This window comes from Neodiprion pinetum, chromosome 4, assembly GCF_021155775.2.
Source record: "Neodiprion pinetum isolate iyNeoPine1 chromosome 4, iyNeoPine1.2, whole genome shotgun sequence".
Taxonomy (NCBI): domain Eukaryota; kingdom Metazoa; phylum Arthropoda; class Insecta; order Hymenoptera; family Diprionidae; genus Neodiprion; species Neodiprion pinetum.
Window position 1 is genome coordinate 16,946,365 of NC_060235.2, and position 22,930 is coordinate 16,969,294.

Consider the following 22,930-nt stretch of genomic DNA (forward strand, 5'->3'; position numbering starts at 1 on the left):
CTCGTTTTCCGTTTTTATATGATCTTCCACCGAGACTGCAGGCCGAATAAGAACGCCAACGCGCGATTTTCTTGGATGTATAAGATATAATTGTTGTTAGACGACGTAAAAAAAACAAAATCAAAGCCGACGTACAATATCGTTCTATCATTTCCAAAGACTCTTTGATATAATCCGATTATTTACAGAACTACACCTGTTTCCAGAAAATTCTTCTTCGGGTTAGATGTACGCTTGTGCATTATACATATAAATATATATATATACATATTTACATTTATATATATATATATACATATATATGCCTGTACATACGTGCATAACGCAGAATTCGTGGTATCGGATAGCCGCCCCTTTGGTATGTAGGTACATAAAGTAAACGTACGTGCGCGATTCTAAAATTCCGATTGAATAAATTAACTGCCTTTCAAATAGAACCCTGCTTGCTGATCGTGTAAGTGTTATGCCACACATGCTGGCTAATGTAAGAAACGATGAAAAATGCCTCGGACATTCCTTGCAAATTCCTTGAAATAAATCGTCATGTCGGTAAGAGGTAAAAAAGAGAAAGGAAAATTGATATCTTTCAACACTTTATTTAATATCTCCGTTGGCCCGAAAAATTCACAATGTTGCACACTTGAAGCTCGACTTGTAAAGCAACGCTCTTCAGTTATGCACCTCGCAGGCTTATACATTATTATATCTATATATAGACCAGTGCGCAGCCGTGGATCAAAAGCCAGCCGCTCTTATTATTCGTCACATGACCTCTGATCATTTTATCCGCAATTATCCACGGCAATCAGTACGATTATCTTTCAGCCCCTGAATTATGTGTCTACGTCATCGGGTTTAATTCTTACAGTACTTAATTGTTTTCCTCTGCTTTATCAGTTATATCTTGCTTTCTACAATTGTATTTTTCTGCGCTTTCTTTTTTGGGCCAATTTACGTGACATCACGAGGAGAAAAAAGGAAGAATATGAGAAAAGAATCCGCCCGAGTTTCAGTCTAAACGAAAAAGAACAGCGGTTTGGAGTGATCGTGTTTACACAGACCAAAAAATAGCTGCCTATACGCGGTTCATCCATCTTTTTCTCATTCCTAGGTATACCGATAATACCAACAATTTTTCTCGCTGTGATCAGCTAATTTAAGTATCGGTGGCCAGATGCTATCGAACACGTGTTAAAATCATGCTGCGGAAGTTTTGAGCTGGTTTATGCATGTAATAGATTCATCGGAATAAATTTTTGCGTGTTTGGCGGGATTTTCTGTAATACAATGTGACCAATAATTTTTCACTTCTGGTTTTCATCTTTCAATTCCATCTTAGTTGGCACGATTGAAGGGGTCAAAAGGTGTCCACTTTGACAAATTGAAATAAAGCTTAGACACACGAAAGTCGAATATTCGTGTTAAAAAATCCCATTTAAATTCGAGCGCTCTGCCAAAATCTTTGGCATTTGATATATGTTGCGATATATGAAAGTTCAAGTGAAGATTTCTGTGCCAATATAATATCCAAGTCGGCTTTACTAAATTGATCGTATGAGCATACAGCACATTTCGGAAATAATAAGGATGAAAAAATAATGCAACCATCGAGTTGTATTTTTTTACAAGCCTTGTCTATCCCTAGGCTTGCAAACTCCGCGGAAATTCACGACGAGTGCATATTACAGTTTTGCAAAGCATGGTCCGATAACAATGAAACTGAACAACACCAGATGGAGAAGCTCTCGTTAATTTTCCGAAAGACGCCAGACACCGGTGTATGAATGACGTGAAAAATTGCACGGCAAACCGAGGCGGGCCAACTTCAATGATGTAATAATTTTAGAACTCGTAAATTAGACTTTTGATTTCGATTTAACGATCGTCGTCCAAAGACGCGGACTAGTTACGTCAACGCATTCCCCTCCAAATTCCCCCACCAGCGTCGCGTCTACATAATTTTATTTAAATTTGTGGCCAGAAGAAGTTTCACCGTCGTTACATGCACGCATACATTTGGGCAAAGATCATCTACGCACGCAAAACGCGTATAACAGTGTACACGATGCATAAAGGTTCGTAGTAGGTACATCGATGTGTTAAGCGATTGGACTGTAAATCATATCACAAGCCTCGGCGCCAAACTCTCCACTCATCTCAACAACCAGAACCAGCTGTACGAGTTTCGATCAACGGATTCCACTCCATCATTGTACATGCACGTTCTCGACGGCTGATGAGAGTGATCGTTTAGCACATCCATAAATCCGACACATTGTAAACAGAGATCCGAAAATTCGTCCGTCGTCGAAGCCGCGTTGTCCTGCAGTCCTCTTCTTGGCATGAATCATGATTCAACTATGGTCTTCCAAGCTTTCAGAAGACCTGCGTAATTCACTGCACATCACAAACGGAACAGCCTATGCTGCCAAGAATAAGACCTGAGCGGGCTGGGCGGGGGGAGAGGGAAGATACGGCTGATTTCATTTCTCGACACTAAATTATCGAGAACTTTGTTGCAGACTGTGAGGTTGCAGCATGCCGCTGATGCGTACCGTCGGTTATTCCAATTCGGTATTCTACGAGAACAAGTTGCAGATAAACCGCAGTGCCAAATTTTCGAAGCAAGTTATTGTCCTTCATAATTTCGGCAAATTAACGGACTGCAGACGTTGCACATTTCCGGAGCTTGACATTATAATTGAACGACATCCAGATATTTGGGATACACGTACTCGGCGATGATGCAACGATTTATTCATCTTTCACCTCAAAAGGAGAAGATGAAGAAGAAGAAGAAGGAGAGGAATGGTTGGTGCACTTTTACATTGGTGGGTAAGAATTTGGTACCACGGTCATTATTGTATCGCTCCCCAAGTGCCAGTCCTCGCTCCACAACAAGAAAGAGAGATATTTAGAGAACCGCTACGCTACATCTCATAGATCTTGGACTTTGGCTGTCACCGTGATTCTATGAAATGGTTTTTTTCCCCTTGGACTCTACTTCATCTTCTTCTTTTCAATTTTTCCTCTTTTTCCTTTCCTTCTCTGCGGTTAGCTATGAAAGGGGTCTTTCAGCCGGAGATAAAACATATAACCGTGTGATTTAATCAACAAACGCTACGTCAATTTTTACACGAATATTTCCACGATATCCGATTCGTGTATATTGTATTCGAGGTTTGTGATGTAAGCTCGAGCCAGTGGGTAAAAACAATTCCCTCGTATGTTATAATGGGTAATTCCCTCTGATAAAATCAGGATCGTCAAATAAGAAAACGGTCATTAGAATTTTATTACCTTTCGCTCCCGTTACCTCGGTGTCTGCGTTTTGGCGTTTTACACGCTTGCGGTTTCGCTCGGATCTTTCATCTCAACCCTTCAAAGTTCCCGAAGCACACAACCGCGGTTACCTTGGAGAACTGGATCACCCAATCCACACTCAAGGTCCAGCTGTTTTCCGATCCTTCAGGCACGGTTATTTATACATCGGTGTCGGATAAACTACTTCCACGTTTCCGTTCGCCGTTTCCCCCCAGACGATCATATAACAATACGTATTTATCATTCGCAATGGCGAGAGCCAGCTGCATCGTTCGGTATTTCAGCTCAGGGATGTAAAAGGCCTGCAGCACGAAAGCATCACGAAGAGTTGCGCACAGCGGTAGCACATCCTTCGGGACGATCCTGCAGCATCGTCATGCTCGTGGTAATCGTACAAGAGACTAGAAGTCTAACGTGTTCTTTTCTATTCTTGGTTCCGCGCTGTAGAAACCTACTGCCAACAGAAATATTACCTCTCCTGATCCAAAAATAGGACCCACACGAACGAACGAACCAACATCGCGGTCGTTCCGTTCCGTTCGCTTCCGTTCGCGGTCTTCGAGTTCTTTGGTGCGAGGGAGTCCTTGCGGCATATGCGTCGCGGCGCCGGGAAGCCGTGGCGTCGAAAGACCTCTACCAGCCAGTTAACACCAAACAGATTGCGCCCGGTGAAATATATCCCTGCAGCCGTGCCTCACGGTCTGGAAGTTAAGAAGCTGATGAAAAAATATAATCTAACGTCTTCGGGAGAAAAGAAGAAAACTAGACATGAGATTCATGGTAGCACATGCCTGCGTGCGAGTTGACTATGACGAAGCTTCGTTCTTTCCATCCTAGGCGAAACAATTGACATCGTATCATATATTACAGGTGCATTCATACACGGTAATACTGGTAAATAAGACACTTGCACTGGTGAACTGTTCGGCTATCATCCAACAGAGGGTGCAAAAGACCGGAACGGCTGGGTGTCACGTACTGCACACGTTCAATTCGTATGGTGAAGGTGCACAGGAAGTAAGGAGCGGAGGCGTAAGCGTCTCGTTGCCATACAGGAAAGTTTACGATCTGGTTTACGGACTGGCGAGCAAAGTGCAGACTGACTAAACTCGAAATAGCCCGAACGAGGATGGAGAGAAATAGAAAGACACAAACGTCGCAACGTGGGATTTGGTAACTAAACACGAAACTAAACGGAACGTTGCGGACAATATGTAACGTTGCATATAGTGCTAATTTCGACCTGATACATCGGCTGACAAAAGAGGCACGTACCCCTCGTCACGTACTAGGCGGTGGAAAACACAAGCTGACTGGCTAACGATTAGTCATAAATCGCTGAGAGCGACACGAGTCTTGAGACTACGGTTGCGGCATGTTATATGCATAGGTATAACTGCAGCAGCCGGTCGGCGGTCTGAACCATCAAAGGCTGTAGCACTTGCAGTTGCGAAGAAGAAGACCGACGAACGAAGAGCGAAGAACGAACAAGAAGTTTCTGTGAAAAAAAAAACAAGAAAAAGAAAAACGAAAGCAGCAGGGAATTCTAATTTTTCAAACATTTCTCATCGTTGATGGTGTAATTGCGTGAAAATTTTTCTATCGACTCGAGAATCGAGTCAAACCGAAAACTTTTCATCGTCATGATCGTTATGTGTAACGCGTGCGCGGGGATACAGAAGAACGATATAACGTTGTTTAATTTAAGAGGTCGATTAATTTATCCAGACATCTAGAACCGCGTGTTGTTTCTGGCGTAGGTATATGAAACGTGAGGGTGAAAATTTATTACCGTGAATAAGAAATATTTAAAACTCCGCGGTTATGAAAGATTTATAATCAATCTGCTATACAGCGAAGAAATCGCGTCTGTTTGTACAAGCCCGCGGTGTAAAGATTGTTCCACGTATCCGACAAGGTGGTTTGGTTTGTCTATTTTTCTTGAGAAGAACTGAAGGAAAATCTATTTGTAAGAAAATCGTATTTTGCAGAGAGCATAGGGTCACAATTGCACGTTCTGCAGCCAATAACTAAAACGGATGCCACATGATACAGGTACAATAATTCGTCAGGAATTTTCAACGACGATGAAACGATTTTAATAGCCGACAACTCCTAACTCTGCTCGGCGATCCGTAGACACACAGACGCACAAACACACACGTACAACACCATGAGGTACGGCGAGCCTGTGCAGAGTTTCGGTAATAAAGTTAAAGTTAAATATAAATGGGCCGCGAGGTATACGGTCGGCGTTAGTTAGCGGGTTGTTAAACAGTTTTGGATATACGTCACGGTGTGTGTAACACGCCTGTATAACTCAGACGCGTGAATGCCGTCTCCATGCAGTCGAATGACACAGAAGCCGGGGGCCATCGCAGCCATCTTTATTGCCCCGAAGAAGGAGACGAGACTTCGCACTCATCATGCGGCTACTGATCAACCGAAGCATGCCGATTCATATACCGCTCGAAATCTTGAACGTCGGGGGTAAATTTTAGGAACATGTGAAATCCTTCCTGGGATAAAGAAGACTATTTTTTGTCACGAGACAATTGAAGCCGGTAACGTTAACGTATGAACGACACGCGATGAAAGAAGCAGAATCACTATTTTCCACCTTGAGGATATCTTCGAAGGAGTTGACCTTGCAAAATGTAGCGGGTTATTTGTACGATGCGCGCCTGATTGTTGGCAAATCGGGGTACAAGTCCACCCTGAGCAGCTCCGATGCTCTTTTGTTATCACGCGGCTGATGTCGCCTCGGTGAAACTCGGAGCTGCTCAGAGTTGATGTGTGTCCTGATTTGCCTATAATTAGGGGACCCTATAACGCGCATCTCAGGTCTGTATAACTATGCGATATTTGTTGTTGCTCGATTACGATTTATTGAATCTTGGACAATCCTGATGTTGTGAAATAAGGGGTCGTTCCAAAAAGGATATTGTAATGTTAACGCTACGAACTTGAACTCCGTTTATCCTCATCTTCGACTGTACGGTTCGCCGTGCAGAACTTTGGTTCCTTAATCAAAGGTTTAGAAGCGTACACTCTTCGAGTGCGGGAAATCGATTTAAGCCGAATCGCTGAGATACACTTGAGGCGTTTATGAATCACCGAAATTGAGCGGGTGATTGTTTACGGAGTGAGCGATCAAGCCCCGGAACCACTTCGAATATCAGCTGACACGGAACGCGTTTTAAACTTTCAACTGCAGAAGGGATCAAGCCCACTTACTGCACCAGTATGCACGATGGGAGGATGTAGTCAGTTAAAGTGGCGGGTGTAAATGAGAGAGGCACAAACGACCGAAATACTTTCGGGTTAATAATAGGCCGCGGGAATTATCGGTCGACTGTATCCTGAAGAAGGTTCGACCGGAGCGAGGTAAGAGGGAAGTAGTAGGGAAATCGGAATTCACGAATCACGCCTGTTGCACGGTTTAAATGAACGATACATCACGGGAATAAACCGGTATATTTTGCAAAGTCAACTCCTTCAAAGATGTCCTCAAGTTGGAAAATACTGATTATGCTCCCTTCACCACGTTTAATTTATACGTTGACGTTACTGTCTTCGATTATCTCGTGACGAAATGGAGCCGACTCATTTCCTCATTATCTCAGAAGGATTTCACGCGTTCGTAAAATTTAGCCCCGACGTTGAAAATTTCGGGCGGTACATCAATTCGGCATGCTTTGATAGTACACAAATCGTTCTTAAAGTCCAGTCTGCCGGTTGTGAACGATGGATTGACAGTGGGATCTTGACTAGATGTCCAGTCGACGGTGTTCTTGGTCGTTTCAGCTTCCGCATGAGGCGGATGGTCAAACGAACAATTAGTTTGGCAATATCGTGCGGGAGAGTCGGCCTGTTCCCCTTTGCTGGCGGTCTCCAACTCAGCGGCAGCAAAGCGGAAAAAGACACACCCTCGGCCAACACTCCACCACCATATCATTCGGCGTCCTTTTCAGGTTTCAGCCCCGCTGCATCGACGACGGTACGTTTCGTTGCCTCGCCTGAAAGGTAGGAAATCCGTTAGAAATGAATCGGGAAAAAATGAGGACCAGAGTCAACAAGTAATTGATCTTGACTATCGGACAGCGTGAACCGATCTTGTGATTCGAGTTTTACGAAGCTTTCTTCGGCCACATCGAATGCCAAGTGGAAGCTTTCGGCGAGGTTCAATCCGCCTAAAACCGAGTGTCAGCTATAGGTGCGTGGCCGTTTAATTCGGTCGTTACCGCAGTGCGAGAGAGCAGGTGGACGGATGTGCTGATTCTAATAATAAAGGTATACGGAATTATTAATATTGGATAGAATCAGTCTAAACCTTTGCACGTAGAGTCCGGGCCAGGAAATCGTCGCCTGATTTTATGCACGGCATGTCACGAGATAAAAGATGCAACCATACATGAACTTCGGCTATTAACGCATGAGATGATTTTCGAAAGGACGTATTTCCGCAGGGCAATCGAACATATAGATAAACCCTACAGCTGACAAATAGTCGAAGAGTATAATATTCAGTGATGATTCTGAGAAAATTTAAGTTTCTTTAGTCACGGAGCTTTCCTCGATTTACCGTTGCTTCGATTTTCCACCCAATCTTTAAATTTTAACTCCGGCTTTCTGAATCATGGTGCAATTCTCCTGCGCCGAGCGCATCTGTTTGGTGGCTGGCGAAGCGCGGGCGGTTGTACATGAAATGTATACGAATATCGTGGCTTAGGTCCAGCAAGTGTTGGCTATATTAAGCCTGCCGCTTATGTAAGACTAACTCATATTTTATACCCGTCGCGGTCGTACGTATGACTCCATGGCGTATATATGCTTACGGCGCAAGTATAACACAGGTATCTGCAACCATGCGAAACGAAGGTTTCGTTTTCGCGATTCAGATCTGATGGTAACGAATCTCATGAATTTCTTTTGTGGTATATTACGGATCCAAGATCGCGTCTTGTAGGTCAAATTTTGCACATCGGTGTCGTCAATTGTTTCGTTCATCTTTCATTTCGCACGTTGCAAATTTCCTCTACACAGAGCGAGAGACGGATTTTTAAGATTTTTGAAATTCCGCGTCGTGCAGCCTCGTGAAAGTGTGAATGTACTACAAATGATCGTCGAGCTATGCGGCAAGAGAATTTTAAAGGTACGATGCATTGTTTGTAAATCTTGTATTTTCGTTTTCCGCTGCACGTACGCGGCTGCCGCGAATATCTATATATCCCTAAGCAAACAAGCGGGTTGAGGCGATGAGTGACGATCAGTACGGTATGTTCCAAGGCAAACAAACCGCGAGATACGGATGCTGCAGAGAAAACTAGTCCGACTTCCGAAACGAATAAACAACGGCAAGAACACATTGCGAGTAACCGGCAATTCGAGGCGCGGATTTATCTTGAATCACACGCGTTATTATAGCCGGCAGGCCTGTCATAATGTAAAACTATAATCGTTTTGTTTTTGGCGCAAGGATTCTACATCATATCTTGAGAAAATTTCCCTCTCCGAACTACAATTTAACAGACGCTCCACTCCACGTGTTGTTCCACAACTTGTTTGCCAGATTTTTCCAACGAGTTGCTGCATTGATAATAACAACTGTAAGAATTAACTTGAAAATTTTCCTATTCATATCATGTATAAATTACGTAATTAAATCTATATTACTGAACAAAAAATCGTCACGGGAATATAGATGTACAAATAGCACACGATAATTCCGTGGTAATTGTTATTGTTATTATTTTTATTTTTTTCTCAAGTTATACAAAAAAGACCAATGTTAATTATTACATATTATATACCTGTACCCAAGGTTAGAAGATAAAAAAAATTTAATCATGCAAATTTCAAAGTATGAAGGCACACACATTCATTGGGATCGGAATAATTTTATGTGTCGTTGTTAATGGTGTTATTTCGTTTGTTTTTATCATCGTACATAACAGTTTCCTATACCATGTATATGACATTCGAAACATGTAGTTGGATGAAAGCCTCGATTTTCTCTTCTTCCTTTATATTAAACATCTGTTACAATAATGTTATGTTGTTAACCACATCTATACGAGTGAATTGCTTAGATCACTGTTTCATATTGTTTTTGCAAATCGTGCGTTCGCAAACCGCGGTTATAAAAACAAAAATCGGTTAAAAATCGGTCGGCGTTTTTCAATCGCGATTAAAAAATTTTTCCCGCCTCGCATCCGATAAAAGCATAAAATACATGAAAAAGAGAGGCTTGTAAGAACATTTAAAAAAACGAACACGGACACGCACAAACACGAATTGAGAAACAAAAATCAGGAGCAAACAATGAACAGAAAGAAGAAACTCGTCGAGGCACAAGAACGAGTGAATAAAAATCACGCGTTCATCGATATAATCATGATCGTAACGAAGGGTATAGGTATAATGACAATAGCGAACCGCCTACCGTGTGTTTTGTAAAAAAAAAAAAAATGATGGTAGGTATAATACTTCGTAAATCAATCGCGGCGAATATCCTGACGGCGATCGTTTCGTCTTTTCCGATTTTCGGCCGGAGACCACGTGGACGTGATCCTTCCGGCGATGCCGTAGGACTATCGGATGATCGGTAGGTCGCTTGAGGATCGCAAGAGCCAGATGGCCGGAGGTGAAAGATCGGCGAACGACGGCTGATAACCTCTCCCTCGGGAAGTGTTCACCGGGACGCACCGCCGTCGATAGTTAACGCCTGGATGCGAACTGACTCCGTTTCGTCCATTCACGATCAGAATCGTGGGCGTCGACGAGGGGCTACGTCAACGTCGACGTCGCGGCGCAAGCGCCGGGCGCTCCTTCTTTCCTTATTTCTTCCTTCCGTTCGCCGTTGCGGCCGTCCTCCCGTTTCCTTTTCCTCCTGCGCTGTGCGGATCTATTTCGATTAATTTATAAAACACAATAACCCGCGAAAAAGCCTTCACCCCCCCTCCCCTAATTCCGGAAGCCCCGTCGCTCGCTTCCGGTTCGAAATCGCGTCGATGTGCGTAACACCTCGATTTGTGGAAAAGATTATGGTCAGCGTCATTTTTTGACGCGATGCAATTCGCTGTTTCTATTTTTCTCTCATGCTATTGCACAGAGGCTATTTTCAGTCACGGATTATACTGATGTTTATTTGAAACGTTGAAACATTATCTCCTGCATTGCTGTGTAATAATCTAACGGTTAGATAAACCATCTGGAATAGTTTCAAAAGTATTTTTCCTTCTCTTCGACTACCGTGCTACATTATTTGCCTCATATTTGTGAGTTTCAAATTTTTCAAACTTGACATAAAAACAGCAGCGAAATTATTCTGAATCGGTATAAAATTTGGCACGGAGTTAGCTGTTCAAAGTCGAATTAAAAATCGAACCCAATAATCTAAAAACGTTTTACAAAAATAAAAAGTACTTAACTTATGACGATCGCTAAAAACCGGTATATGCAACGAAGAAAGATAAGTTATGATGATATGAGGTGTAGCGGATGGTGGAGATACGGTTTTAGACACGGCTGACATAATTCAGCAAACGGAAACGCCCTCCGATTCAGGGATAATATTTATTCCGGGTAAAAACAAGCGGGCCTGGAGAAAAGCCAAGGCGAATAGCTCTCCAGCATCGCGGATCGGATACTGCGTAGGCCAAAATCAAAACCAAAGCCGGAAGTTCGTACCTCGTTAATATAATTTCGGTGAAACTCACAGGTACATACACTAAATATAATCTGGTAGCATTGAATTTTGCCAAGAAATTCGGATTCCCAACGTGATAAAAATTCGAGAAAATTGAGTGCAGGCTGCAGTGGAGGCTTGGCTCATACCACAAAGGCGAAAACCGTCAAATTCAATCGTCGAAAACTATATATCAAGATATTATAATCTAAACCAGACCCGCCGTCGGTTCCGTTCCCCTTCCGTGGTCTCAAATAATCGAGAAGAGAGAGAGAGACAGAGAAGCGAGATCAAAGTAGGCTAAACTTCCTTCGCGATAAAAATAGTTCAGGGAGAGAAAATCGCGTTAAATAGGTGTGAGATGCGTACGAAATAAGCTGCGCGTACATTACGTACACATGAAACGCATTTTGACTCGATATTTCAGGGGCAGTTGTGCGAAATCACCGTCATCGTCGCCTTTGGTGTGCAATGGCGTGAGATTGCGAAACTGCAACATCTGGCCAATTACCCGAAATGCATCAACAAACGTTTTCGCCGCAATAACAAACAGAGATCGCGTCACGTTTTGCCGATAGAATAATATAATAATCACCGACTCCTCTAAATCTCTAGAGGTTTCAAATATATACGAGCATTGAGAAAAAAATTGTTTTTTGCCTCGCTAGATGAAATCGATGTGGTCTGTGCTCCACTCGAAAATCCCCATCTTCTGGTAGGTAGAACCAGTACTTGATATTTCCTTAGATAAGAGAACCAAACTTCGTGTTACGAAATAGTGAAGAGAAGCACAGATTACGTATAAGGATGAGAAGAACGCGTTAGAATCGATCGACGCGATACGTACATATAGGAGGAATATGAAAACCGAGTCCAAGATCTTCCTGTAGGATTACAGTGATAATGTATAGTAGATAAGAAGAAAATTCGTCGCATGCGTAAAATAAGTTTGCTATAGGTGAACGCTGTACACGTTCCAACGTTGAAGCATGATCTCAAACGCGTTCAAGCTAATAAATAATAAACAGGATTACTTTGTAGCGAGCGTTTGAAACTCGTACAAAGTGGATACAAGCGGACGCGATCCGTCATGAGGGAAACAGCTGTGCCGCTGGTGCTGTACTCATACACGCAGGGTGATCCTCATCTCTAGAAGAGAGATACGATTATGAATGCAGTGGAAGCTGCGCGGCGACCGAGAAGAAAGTTCAAACATAATAATTGCACTTACCGTTGGATTATCCAAGCTTCGGTTGTTCTCTGCGTTCTTCGTTTATCCTTCTTTTGCTTCCTCTTCGCGTCCTCCATTTTCTACCTAGGAAACGAAATTATAAAAAAGGAACAATCGGGAGCGTCGAAACCGAGTTGTAGTAGCTGAAACATGCAGCCGTCAAACGACGGTTGAACCGAAGCTCGTAACTGTCAAGCTGTCAGGCGACACGGGTGATCCGAAATTGTTCGGACGTAAATCAAAGGATTTTACGAGCGCGCCGGTTTCGCGGAGCTCGGCTTGACGTGAAGGCACCCTGAAGAAATCGAGACTTCGAGCCGTCACTGTAGGGCTGTCCGGCCATCCACCGTCGCTTCCACCGCTCGTCAATTTCTCCGTATACGACGAGTTTCCTAATTGCCGACTATTACACTTGTCAGGGAAATATCTGTTTAAGTTTATGGTATGAAACTCTTCAGCCAACTGTGCTGTTGCCTCTTACCGAATAGCGCGTGTTATTGATCTCTTATTATTACTTCACATCCAGCTTCTCTGAGTATCCAAGCTCTATTGTACACAGCGGAGAATCACTTGAATCCTTTCACACTCTGCTATTCGTAATATGAGTAGCCTAAAACGATCAGCTGATCGCTATGATCGCCGTCATCTTGATTCCGGCTACGCCCACGTTTGATAACCCTTGATTAACCTTCAGAGGAAGGGAAAACCGCATGATCGACACTTTACTCGTGATAGTTTTAACATAATAAATACCTTTTTTATGCATTTTCTGAAGAAGACCAAGAATCCCAAATCCCCGTCATCTAAGGGTTAATTCGTGTCAGTTGTGATCCAGATAGTAGGGTCTAATCACCCCTTATTCGTCACGCTTCTGTTACCTGAAATATACGCATCCAAAACAGAGAAGAAACAAACAACATGACAAGAAAGTAAAATGTACGTTATGTAAACTCGCGTAATTTGAATTAAAAATTGGCTAACTGATGATATTGGGCGTAAAATTGCCCTTTGACCATAAGCAAATGTGCATCAAACCCACGTACTTTAGAAACTGTGAACGAATTTGATTGAAAAAATATAATTTTACCTATCCCATTCCTCTGTCTGCAGTATAATGTATAAGATTATGTACGCGTGATACCAATAATAAGCTGAATGTTCGTTTTAATAATAGCCGAAACCATTTAAATATATGAATTACATTATAAGTTTATACACACGTACGTACCAATATTAGATTCTGGGCGAACGGGGAAAGTGAGAGGAAATTATTCGCACTATTCCTGTAAGGCGGCCAGGTGATACGATAGTCGTCAGGTGTTAATAAAAAATGAAAACATGGTCTTAATGCCAAGGAAGAAAAAGGAACAATCTTCAATCGAAGTAGGGATTCCAAGAAATTTGTCCAGTTTGATATTGAAAATAATTACTGAAAATTGCGTTGCGATTAAACATCAGGTGCCTAGTTTCAGAATAATGCAAAGAAAAATTTTCGAGAAGTTGGATTTGAAACATTAAAAAAATTCGCGCGCACAATAGCGGTGACTCTATGAACTATTGGAAATTTGAACTTGTGCGCATCGTGCGATTACTAGTGGGTCATAAAAAGTTAGTTGCGCAGACGAACACGAGAGGCGCCAAAATACAGAACTTCCGGCCTGTCATCTGGAGGCGTGAGCTCGAACCATCAGACGCGGTCGCCTCACTAATTTTTTTTCATTAAATTAGAGTTAATAAATTATTAACCATGGTATGAGGACTTATCAAAATGTTGAATGATAAAGTAATTTGTCGTAACAATATCAGCAATAATAATAATAATGATGACGACGATGGTCATGATAATAATACTCGTTTCAAATATGGTTTTCTTTATTTTGTAGAAAACTGCGTGATATTAATATAATTGTCATTATAATTTTACACCGAATAATAATATATTTCAAAATATAATTTTTTTTCTGTGAAAACGCTGCAGCCTGCCACCAATACGACTTTTTCACGTTTTTACTCTCTTTATTAACTTTTTCTGTATATTGTTATACGTATAAAGGGACTCCAGGAGGGGTTTTCGGATAAAAAAGAAATTTCTCCCGCACCATAATTTATCAAGCAAATGGCCATCACCATTTCGTTGAAATATATGTACACAATATGTTATATACGTAGACAGGCGTGTTTTTTTTTTTTTTTTTATTTACCTATTTATTAATTCATCGATTAATTAATATAACTACGTGGTGCGTATAAGTTCAAGTTTAATGAGTCAATGAGTCAGGTTATCGAAAGCCATTAAACATCAGAGAGCGGAATAGTTTCAAAGAAAGTAATGAAGAAGTTGCCCTCTTCTGCTACTGCAGGAGGTAAGAATAGACAAGCAAATGAATAAATAAATAAATAAATACAAAATACGTAAGTTAGATTGATGGATAAGTTGCAAGCGGCGGTACGGATTTTGATTCTTTTTTCCCCTGTTTTATAAATATTTTCGTCAATTCTTACTAATCTCGGCTCCACTTATGCGTATAGGTATTCTTTACATCAGTTCTGCGCGAGTCTGTGCAATGATATAGGATACAACTTAGTACATACATACTTATATTTAAATATATAATATACACACGCGTGTGTGTGTCTGTGTCTATATTCTTTAAAAAAAAAATATATATATATATTTCAGTCGGCAGTCAGATATAGGGGATCCATGCAAGATAACAGAGAAACAAAGAATGGAAGATTATACGAGAGAATAAAGCCTCTTGTTTTTTTTTTTTTTTTCTCTTCTCTTTTTCAAAGCTGCGAAGACAACGGAAATTAATTGATTACTCGGTATATACATGTTTGTGTATACATTTCTCTCTCTCGCTCTATATATATATATATATATATATATATGTATTTATAATACTGTATATTATATATATATATAATATACTGTATTCAATAAGAATTATATAATAGTTACGAATCACCATCATTTCATCGGTTCAATTATTCACCTCTAATATTTATTTATTATAAGATAACAGATTTTTTTTGTTTCTTTATCCTAGTTTTTCTATTCCAGTTACACACCACTTAATACGAGAGTTCGCTTTGGAAATTTGGAACACGTCTTCGTTTTTATTTATTTTTATTTGTAATCTTCACTTAATTGTAATCTTCTTCTGTCTCTCCCCCTCTTTGGGGGAATCACAATAGTATCGGAAACATCTTGATCACAAGTAGATAGCCGCTGTCTCACGTCGTAAGATATTTTTTACAGATTTGTATTCCTACTAGTGTTATTGTTATTATTATTATTATTGTTGTGATTATTATTATTATTATTATTACCCCTAGTAATTTGTTTCTTAGTACTTTAATTATAAAATCATAACTATGATCGAATATTAAATTTGTATATAGACACATATGCGTGGATATATATATATATATAATCATAATGTTCCTGCGCAACAACGAGCGAATTTTTCCTATTATAAAAAGTTTCAGCTGCTGCTCTTTTTCCGCGGTTTATGCGTATTTCATTATCATTATTCTTGTTATCGTTAATATATCAAATGTATCATATTATTAGTATAATTATTATAATAATCATTATTACATTTACGATCGTCAATAGTTTCAGTTCAACTATCACTATCGTAAATTTATAACTTGAAAAAACTTGTTTCGCCAAAAACGCCAGTCTGGTATTCTTTTAATTTTCGTCAACTATATTTGACGAGGGTCGATATTTTCCTTATCTCTTTTTGCATTACAGACATTAAGGCAATTGTTCGTACCCTTTGCGTCAAAAATTCATAATCAATCCACTATATGTACAACTCGTTTCGAACGCCATTAATCGCCTGAAACACCATGTTTTCCTTCTTCGATCGAATCAAGTAGATATTTTAATGGTCTAACCCAATAGATGAGTTGATTAATTAAAACTATAACAAGTTGTATCGATTGTTTATCCCCAAAAACTCAAAAAACGAGGATAAAAATTATCGTTCCAATTTCGCTTTGAGGAAATATTACACAATACTGGGTTTCTTCATCGTTGCAAACTATGCCTCCTGATATCGCGCCATGTAACATGTACTCAGAATTTCGAATTACAAGTAGTAGAGTAGCAGTAGCAGCAGTAGTAATATTAATAATGATAGTAATAACAATAACAACAACAACAACAACAACAACAACAACAACAACAGCAACAGCAACAACAACAACAACAACAACAACAACAACTTACAACAATGATGACCATGATGGTGATGCTGATGCTGAAGATGATGACGATGATGATATTTTTAACGTTATTTACACAGAAAAAAATCGTAACGTAAAATATAAGAAGCGGTGATGGTAGTAAAATTATTAACAGTGCTGCTGATAATGTCACGTGACTATTATAACTGTAAAATGTATATTATTAGCTTTTGTTCCTTTCATTTTTTATTCCGACTGTGTTGCATATTAAAATTTCACAATCAATTACCAGTGACAAGAAAGCGAGGGCCTAGTCATTTCCGAGTATACTTGCTCCTTACTTAAGGCAGTAACCTGATTTAACTTATTTTGCTCATCTATCCCAAGATTCGTCGTTATTCATCGTCGGCGATGAGATAATTGTACATTTTTCCTATACCGAGGAAATAAGAGAGAAAATAGAAAGAACTATTTTTTTCACTGGCTTCCGGTTCCTCGAATCCAAGTTAGTGTTATACGAATTTTTGAAATTTTTATTATCTGATGTTCACATAATTGGTACTTGTAAGCCTTGTAATTGATCGTGCAATTCTTGGTACATGTAAGAAGAAAAGCAAACAAAAAAATTAAATATCACTAAAATAAATGATGTCGATATATCAGAAGTACGTTTATTTTTCCCTCCCTCGTTGACCTGCTTATTTTACATTTTCTATTGTTGTGCAATAATTTATACACGGGCAACGCTATTCAGAGTAACGCTAACGAGAAATACTAGATAGAGGAAACCTTTTGTGTCAAAAATGAAAAACGGAAAAAAACAAAAGAAAATCGAAAGAACAAGACTTACAAACGCGTTTTTCGATCAGTCGCTTTTATTGATTCATTCGGTTATTCATTTATTTACTCATTTATTCATTTCAAATTCATCTTTGTCAAGGCATAGTTAGTCCGTTTGATCGGAACTGTGGCCTATACTTTCGTAATAACAATAGTAATAATAATAATAGCATATAATAATAATAGTAATAATGATAGTATTGCCCATTAAAAAATAATAATGATAAAATTAGTATTATTATTACCAATTGTAATAAGAATAATAATATTAACGTTATTAATAATAATAATTATGAAGGTACCAGGATATTGTATAAGAATGTCAAGAAGCAAGGTGCGCCATCACAAGGCGGTCGAAGTGAATAATGGTAATCCTGTGTGTGATGGAGCTATAGACAGCAATTACTTCATCTTCAGGTGTAGTGAATAATTTAAGAAAAACCAACAATTCGTGAGCGAATTGTACGTTATGAGATATTTAATCGAATTATAGAAAATAAGTAAAAGAGCCCGAAAAAGAAAGGAGAAAAAATAAAGAAGAGTTCAATCAACTGTGAAGTTGTATTTCGTTTTATATTCCGTAGACCGTAAACATCTGACATCCAGCTTCAGAATGTGTGTTTTCGTGTTTATGTTTCGCAGTGACTCCGTCTGGTGTGGTACATTCATCGTTTGCCGTCATTCGTCTTTATTTATTCATTTCTTGTATTCTGTTGACTCATTTTTTCTTTTCTTTTCTTTTTTTCTTTTTCTTGTTTTCTTTTTACCTTTAATCTGTTTATTATATACGTATCAGCTTATATACACATACACATATGCGTGTATGTGTACACGTATATGTACATATATATTCTTTTTTTCATCGGAGAATCATATTGTTATTGAACTACCTAGCTTAATATTTACAATGTTTTACTTTTTATTTGCTCTTGGCACTACATAGATTTCCTCATTTCATCTGTCTTTCCATATTTTTCATACTATGTAGTTTATTCTCACCTTCTTGTTCCCGCCGATCTTACTTCCGAAACAATTTACCTCCTTTCGTTCGTATTTTGCTCGCAGAAACATTCGCAACATTTGTCGTAATGTAATCACTATTGTAATCATTATAACTATTAATATTATTATTATTATCGTTATCATTATTATTATTAACATCATTATTCACTTATTAGTTCAATTTATTCTCGTACGTTTCTCTGCGCACGTATTCGAATATTCACGGGTGAAAATCGATATCGTAATTTCTGCTAAATATATATATATATATATATATATTTATACATGCTATAAACTGCGACTGCAATGCCAATCAACGATTTTTTGTTTTTTAAGTCTTTATTCAATTCATTTAGTTTTTTATTTAATTTACGCCTTTATTCAATTTCTCTTCTCTCAAATTCGTTCATTTCAATGGAAACATACGTCAACACCAGAGTATTTCGACAATCGTCCAAGCACGTCCCCATCCGTCATCCGATACATCACGTATTTCGCCAGTTTTTTTCTTCTTTCTCCTCATTTTCTCTTCGATCTTGTATGTGTAATTAACATAATTGATATATTCGATCATCGAATGTGTTTTTCTTCTTCTGACATATCACCTGTCATTCACATCCACACTCGCTCGCTACTTCTTCCCTTTTCAGATAGGAATAACCAAAGATCACAGGCTGAGCGACGGTGACAGCAGAAATACGCGCGTCAGGCAAACTCATCCATCAATAATTATATCTATTTACACTGTCGTAGGTTTCAATTTTATTATCTCTCTTTCACTCATTTCTTTACCTAATTAATACAATTTTCATTCTCTCTCTCTCTCTCTCTCTCCCGTTTTCTCTACTGTAACTTTGGACTTGTTTTGAGATCTATATTAATAGACTGGCCTCTCATGTGTAATTAAGCTATTATCGTACACCCTAGCAACTCGTAATACGCGTCAACAGAGTATCTGGATTGTAATGTGTAAAAGAAAAACCAATATAAAAAGAACGTCGAACCCCTTCCGTCTCCGTCAGTTCTTTACGATCGTTCGTCACTTTTCCAACTCATAATACCATCTCACAAGTTTCATTTCTCAATTTTTTTTCTACTCTTTCCTTCTTCTTATTCTCTTTGTCAAATTTTAATTCGTTATACCTATTAGCAAACAGATTCAACGTCAAAAGAAAAAGAAGAAATGAAAGGAATGAAAAAAAATCTACTACTAACAAAACGAGATTTGAAGCCAGCTCGTAATGTTGTTAATTAATCGTAACGAAATAGGTAATACAGTTTTACAGGTTTTATGTGTGCATGAATGTATGTAATGTATTTTTCCCTATTATTTAGCATTGTTTTAGTGAATATGAGAAAATATGCACCGATATTGGAGGTTGAGAAATATGGAGAATAAAATTCAATTACTTTATTTTATTTATATTCAATTACTTCATATATATATATATATAATAATAATAATATATACCATAAGTTTGACTCTGTCAGAATGAACTTAGGTTTTATTATTATTACCTTTCTTTCTTTCTGTCTTTTCTCTTTCGCTCTCTCCCTTTCGCTCATCATACGTAATTATCATTACAATAATAATTATTATTACTACGACTATTATTATTATTATTATTATTATTATTATTATTGTTATTATTGTTGTTGTTGTTGTTATTATTGTTGTTATTATCATCATCGTTATGAATTCCCTAATATAAGGAATCAAGAATAAAAGTTTCACAATTATCATTATTACATCTGCATCTTCGGCTTAGCGTCGTTTAACAGTATTTTACACCTGCACCTTGGTTATTTCAATATTACATACACGTGCACATAATGAATTTATGCAAATAAGACAAAAAAATCTCACATCCAGCAATTACAATCTTGCCTCGTGGTCGCGTAAAATTTGTCACGGTCTCATTTTCCTCCTTGACTTACGTCGAAGGGACGAAGGGAAGAAAATCGAAATTTCAGACATCTCGTGCCTTTTTCTGCTCTCTATCTTCATCATCATCTTTTTCTTCTTTTTACTCAGTATTCCTTTCACTTGAGAAAATCATTCTGCCGGAGTGTGATAATCCTTCAACTATTATTTTGTGATGAGAGTTGATTGGGAGTCAGCCTTTTATTCGTTAATTTCCGCCACCTCTTGCCGCGGCCGTTTCGTGATCATCGTTGAACGTTGAAACTCAAATAATTAGGAACAACTAAGCCAAGCGCAGCCACATCGACGGCATAATTATCATCGACGGCGAGGCGACAACAGCGTAATAAAATTTTTTACTTAAACCCAGGCAAGAAGTAATCGTGCGCGAGCACACAACCGCCAAGGATCAGACGTGTTGATGAGTTTCGTCAGTTTCGCACGGCACTACCGTAAGACTAGACAAATTACTCAGATTACTACTCGACTCGGAGTAGCTGGAAAGGGTTGGCCTCCTCGGCACGATAACCGAGGGCGTCGAACTACCGGAGTTTGGAAACTTTCTGAATACTTTGAGGAGTGAACTGCCGGCACTGTGACACCGCACTATTCTGTCCGGGGTGTCAAGCAGGGCCGCCTGACTCCTGTAAGCAGGCGGACTCTCACTGTCGAATACTGTCCGATTTGGCGGCGGCCTAACGCACTTCTGGTAAATCTCACTCTCCTGAAACAAGCCGACGACGGAGAATTAAAAATGAGAAACAAAGAGAAGATAAGGGAAGAAGGGGGGAAAAAAAAAACCAAACGGCTCTGCAAATTTCAACAACCTGCGATTCCTCACCTGCTCGGGGTCGCGAAGATGAAGTCCGGCGTGCGCTCCGTAAGGTCGCTCCTCGCCGTCGGGTAGCTGCAACCGGGGCGGAAGGTCCAGGGCCAGATCCTGGCGTACGCTGCTCGCCCTGACCGCCCGATCCTTCGTCGCGGCGACGACGTCGTTTTCTACTCTCGAGGTCGGTCCATCCTCCTGGAGGCTTCCCCCGAGCCCGCCGCGACCTCCTCGACCACCGCTTCCCACCTCCATTCCACCGCTAACCGACAGCATCTGAAATATAACGACATACTTGAAAGATCGGTAATCGGGAGTATGAAAAACTGATTGCGAGGTAGGAAGTGTAATGTAACGATTAGGTACGCGTTCATTCTTTCTCACATTCATTTTTCCGACGACCCGATAGAACTATGTACGTATATAAGATTTACCCTCGATTAGTCATTGCGGATCTGCGATCTCATGATATTTATTAGACTGGGCCAAAAAAATTGACTATTTTTTTTTTGAAAAATATATTGAGAATATCATTCAGTGTGGCAAAAAAAAAATTTCATGAAATTTTAAGCCCTTAATATTAACTTTAAGAGGTCTATCATCGCTATTTTTGATTTTTAGTAATAATTTGATGTTTTACGTCAGAACTGTCGAAATATTGAAGTGAAAAAATTTATGTTCACTTATCCCTTCATAAAATTAAATTCCCTACAAAAAAGGTCTGATTATAGATTTTTGTCAAACAAGCCGTTTCCGAGTAATTAAGCTTAATAAATTGATATAAAATTTCTCGATTTGACTTTTTTAATTTGGAATTTCGTGACTAACGAATCAATGAATGTATAAAAAAGATCGTGACAGATTCTTAAGGGATCGTCTCAGTGTGAAATTTTCGAAAAATTGTTTGTTTTTTTTTGCATTATCGTATAGTATACACTGTTCTAAACATTCTCTCAAATTTTTAAATCGAAATTCAAATTATTACGGTCGCTACAGCGTTTCTTGTAGAAAGGGAACGGGTTTTCTACCTGCGCGAGTACTAAGGTGCTTAGGTTCTATAACCTTGCAGAATAAACTGTCCAAGCATTTCAGTTCGTTTTTGACATCCACCACGGATAGACGTACGAGAGAAACCCCCAAGAAAAAAATCAAGACCTGGCATCGCCGATTGATCGTAAGTAAACGATTTATATAAACTTTTCCAACTTCAATCTTTAAACGCGTTTTTCTCAGAATGGTGTTTTTCAAAACGGTTTCCACTCTCAAAGGAAGAGTTTTAAAGATATCTAGTTCCAATTTCAGGAGAATATTTTAAACGTCATTCTTTATCGCGCTATGGAAGCTTTTTTTTTTTTTTTGAAAACTTCCTATTTTTTTTTACGAAAAACTGTCGAAAAAAAGGGCCACATTCGACACTTTTTGTTCAAACCGCCGCCATTTTGTCAAATTTGAAAAAAAAAAAAAACCCCTCCATAGCGCGATAGCGACTTTCCTACAGATCAATAATCTTTTTGAAATTTTTTTTTCAGATCAAAATTGCGACCGTCATCGTGGAAACCGTGCAGCACCTTTTTTTTCACGTGAAATTACAACAATTTATACAACAATGATGCACTCAATAAATAAACTTTAAAAAAATCATTTTGTATTCTTCATAAACGTATTTATTTATGAAAAAGAAAACCGGACCGATTAGTTTATTTGAACATTAAAAAAAAAATTCGCGAAAATCAGTGATTTTTCGGAGGGTCACACTGAGACGATCCCTTAAAGGAAATTTAATGTTCTACAAAAAAGATCTCTTAATATTTTTGCCTCAATTTAATTTTTCAAAAGTTATTCTCAATTGAAATTTCAAGTTTTTCTTCAATTTTAATTGAGAATAACTTT

The 22,930-nt window shown here is 39.0% G+C and overlaps 1 protein-coding gene and 1 long non-coding RNA gene across 4 annotated transcripts in view; both read right to left on the reverse strand.

Moving 5' to 3' along the window:
- Nucleotides 1-580: 580 nt before the first annotated feature.
- On the reverse strand, nt 581-12,582 carry LOC124216343 (uncharacterized). The gene is made up of 3 exons (XR_006882583.2): nt 12,246-12,582; nt 9,814-10,216; nt 581-7,343 (listed from the first exon to the last, which is right to left on the reverse strand). It is a non-coding gene; the product is annotated as an uncharacterized lncRNA (long non-coding RNA).
- Nucleotides 12,583-14,345: 1,763 nt separating this feature from the next.
- LOC124217756 (low-density lipoprotein receptor class A domain-containing protein 4) overlaps nt 14,346-22,930 on the reverse strand; it is a 71,451-nt gene continuing 62,866 nt past the window's right edge. For all 3 annotated transcript variants that reach the window (XM_046623784.2, XM_046623781.2, XM_046623783.2), the window contains 2 exons: nt 21,056-21,316; nt 14,346-20,938 (listed from right to left, as the gene is read on the reverse strand). In XM_046623784.2, the coding sequence (XP_046479740.1) occupies nt 20,624-20,938; nt 21,056-21,316 (576 nt within the window). In that variant the 3' untranslated portion in view covers nt 14,346-20,623. The remainder of the gene's footprint in view (nt 20,939-21,055; nt 21,317-22,930) is intronic.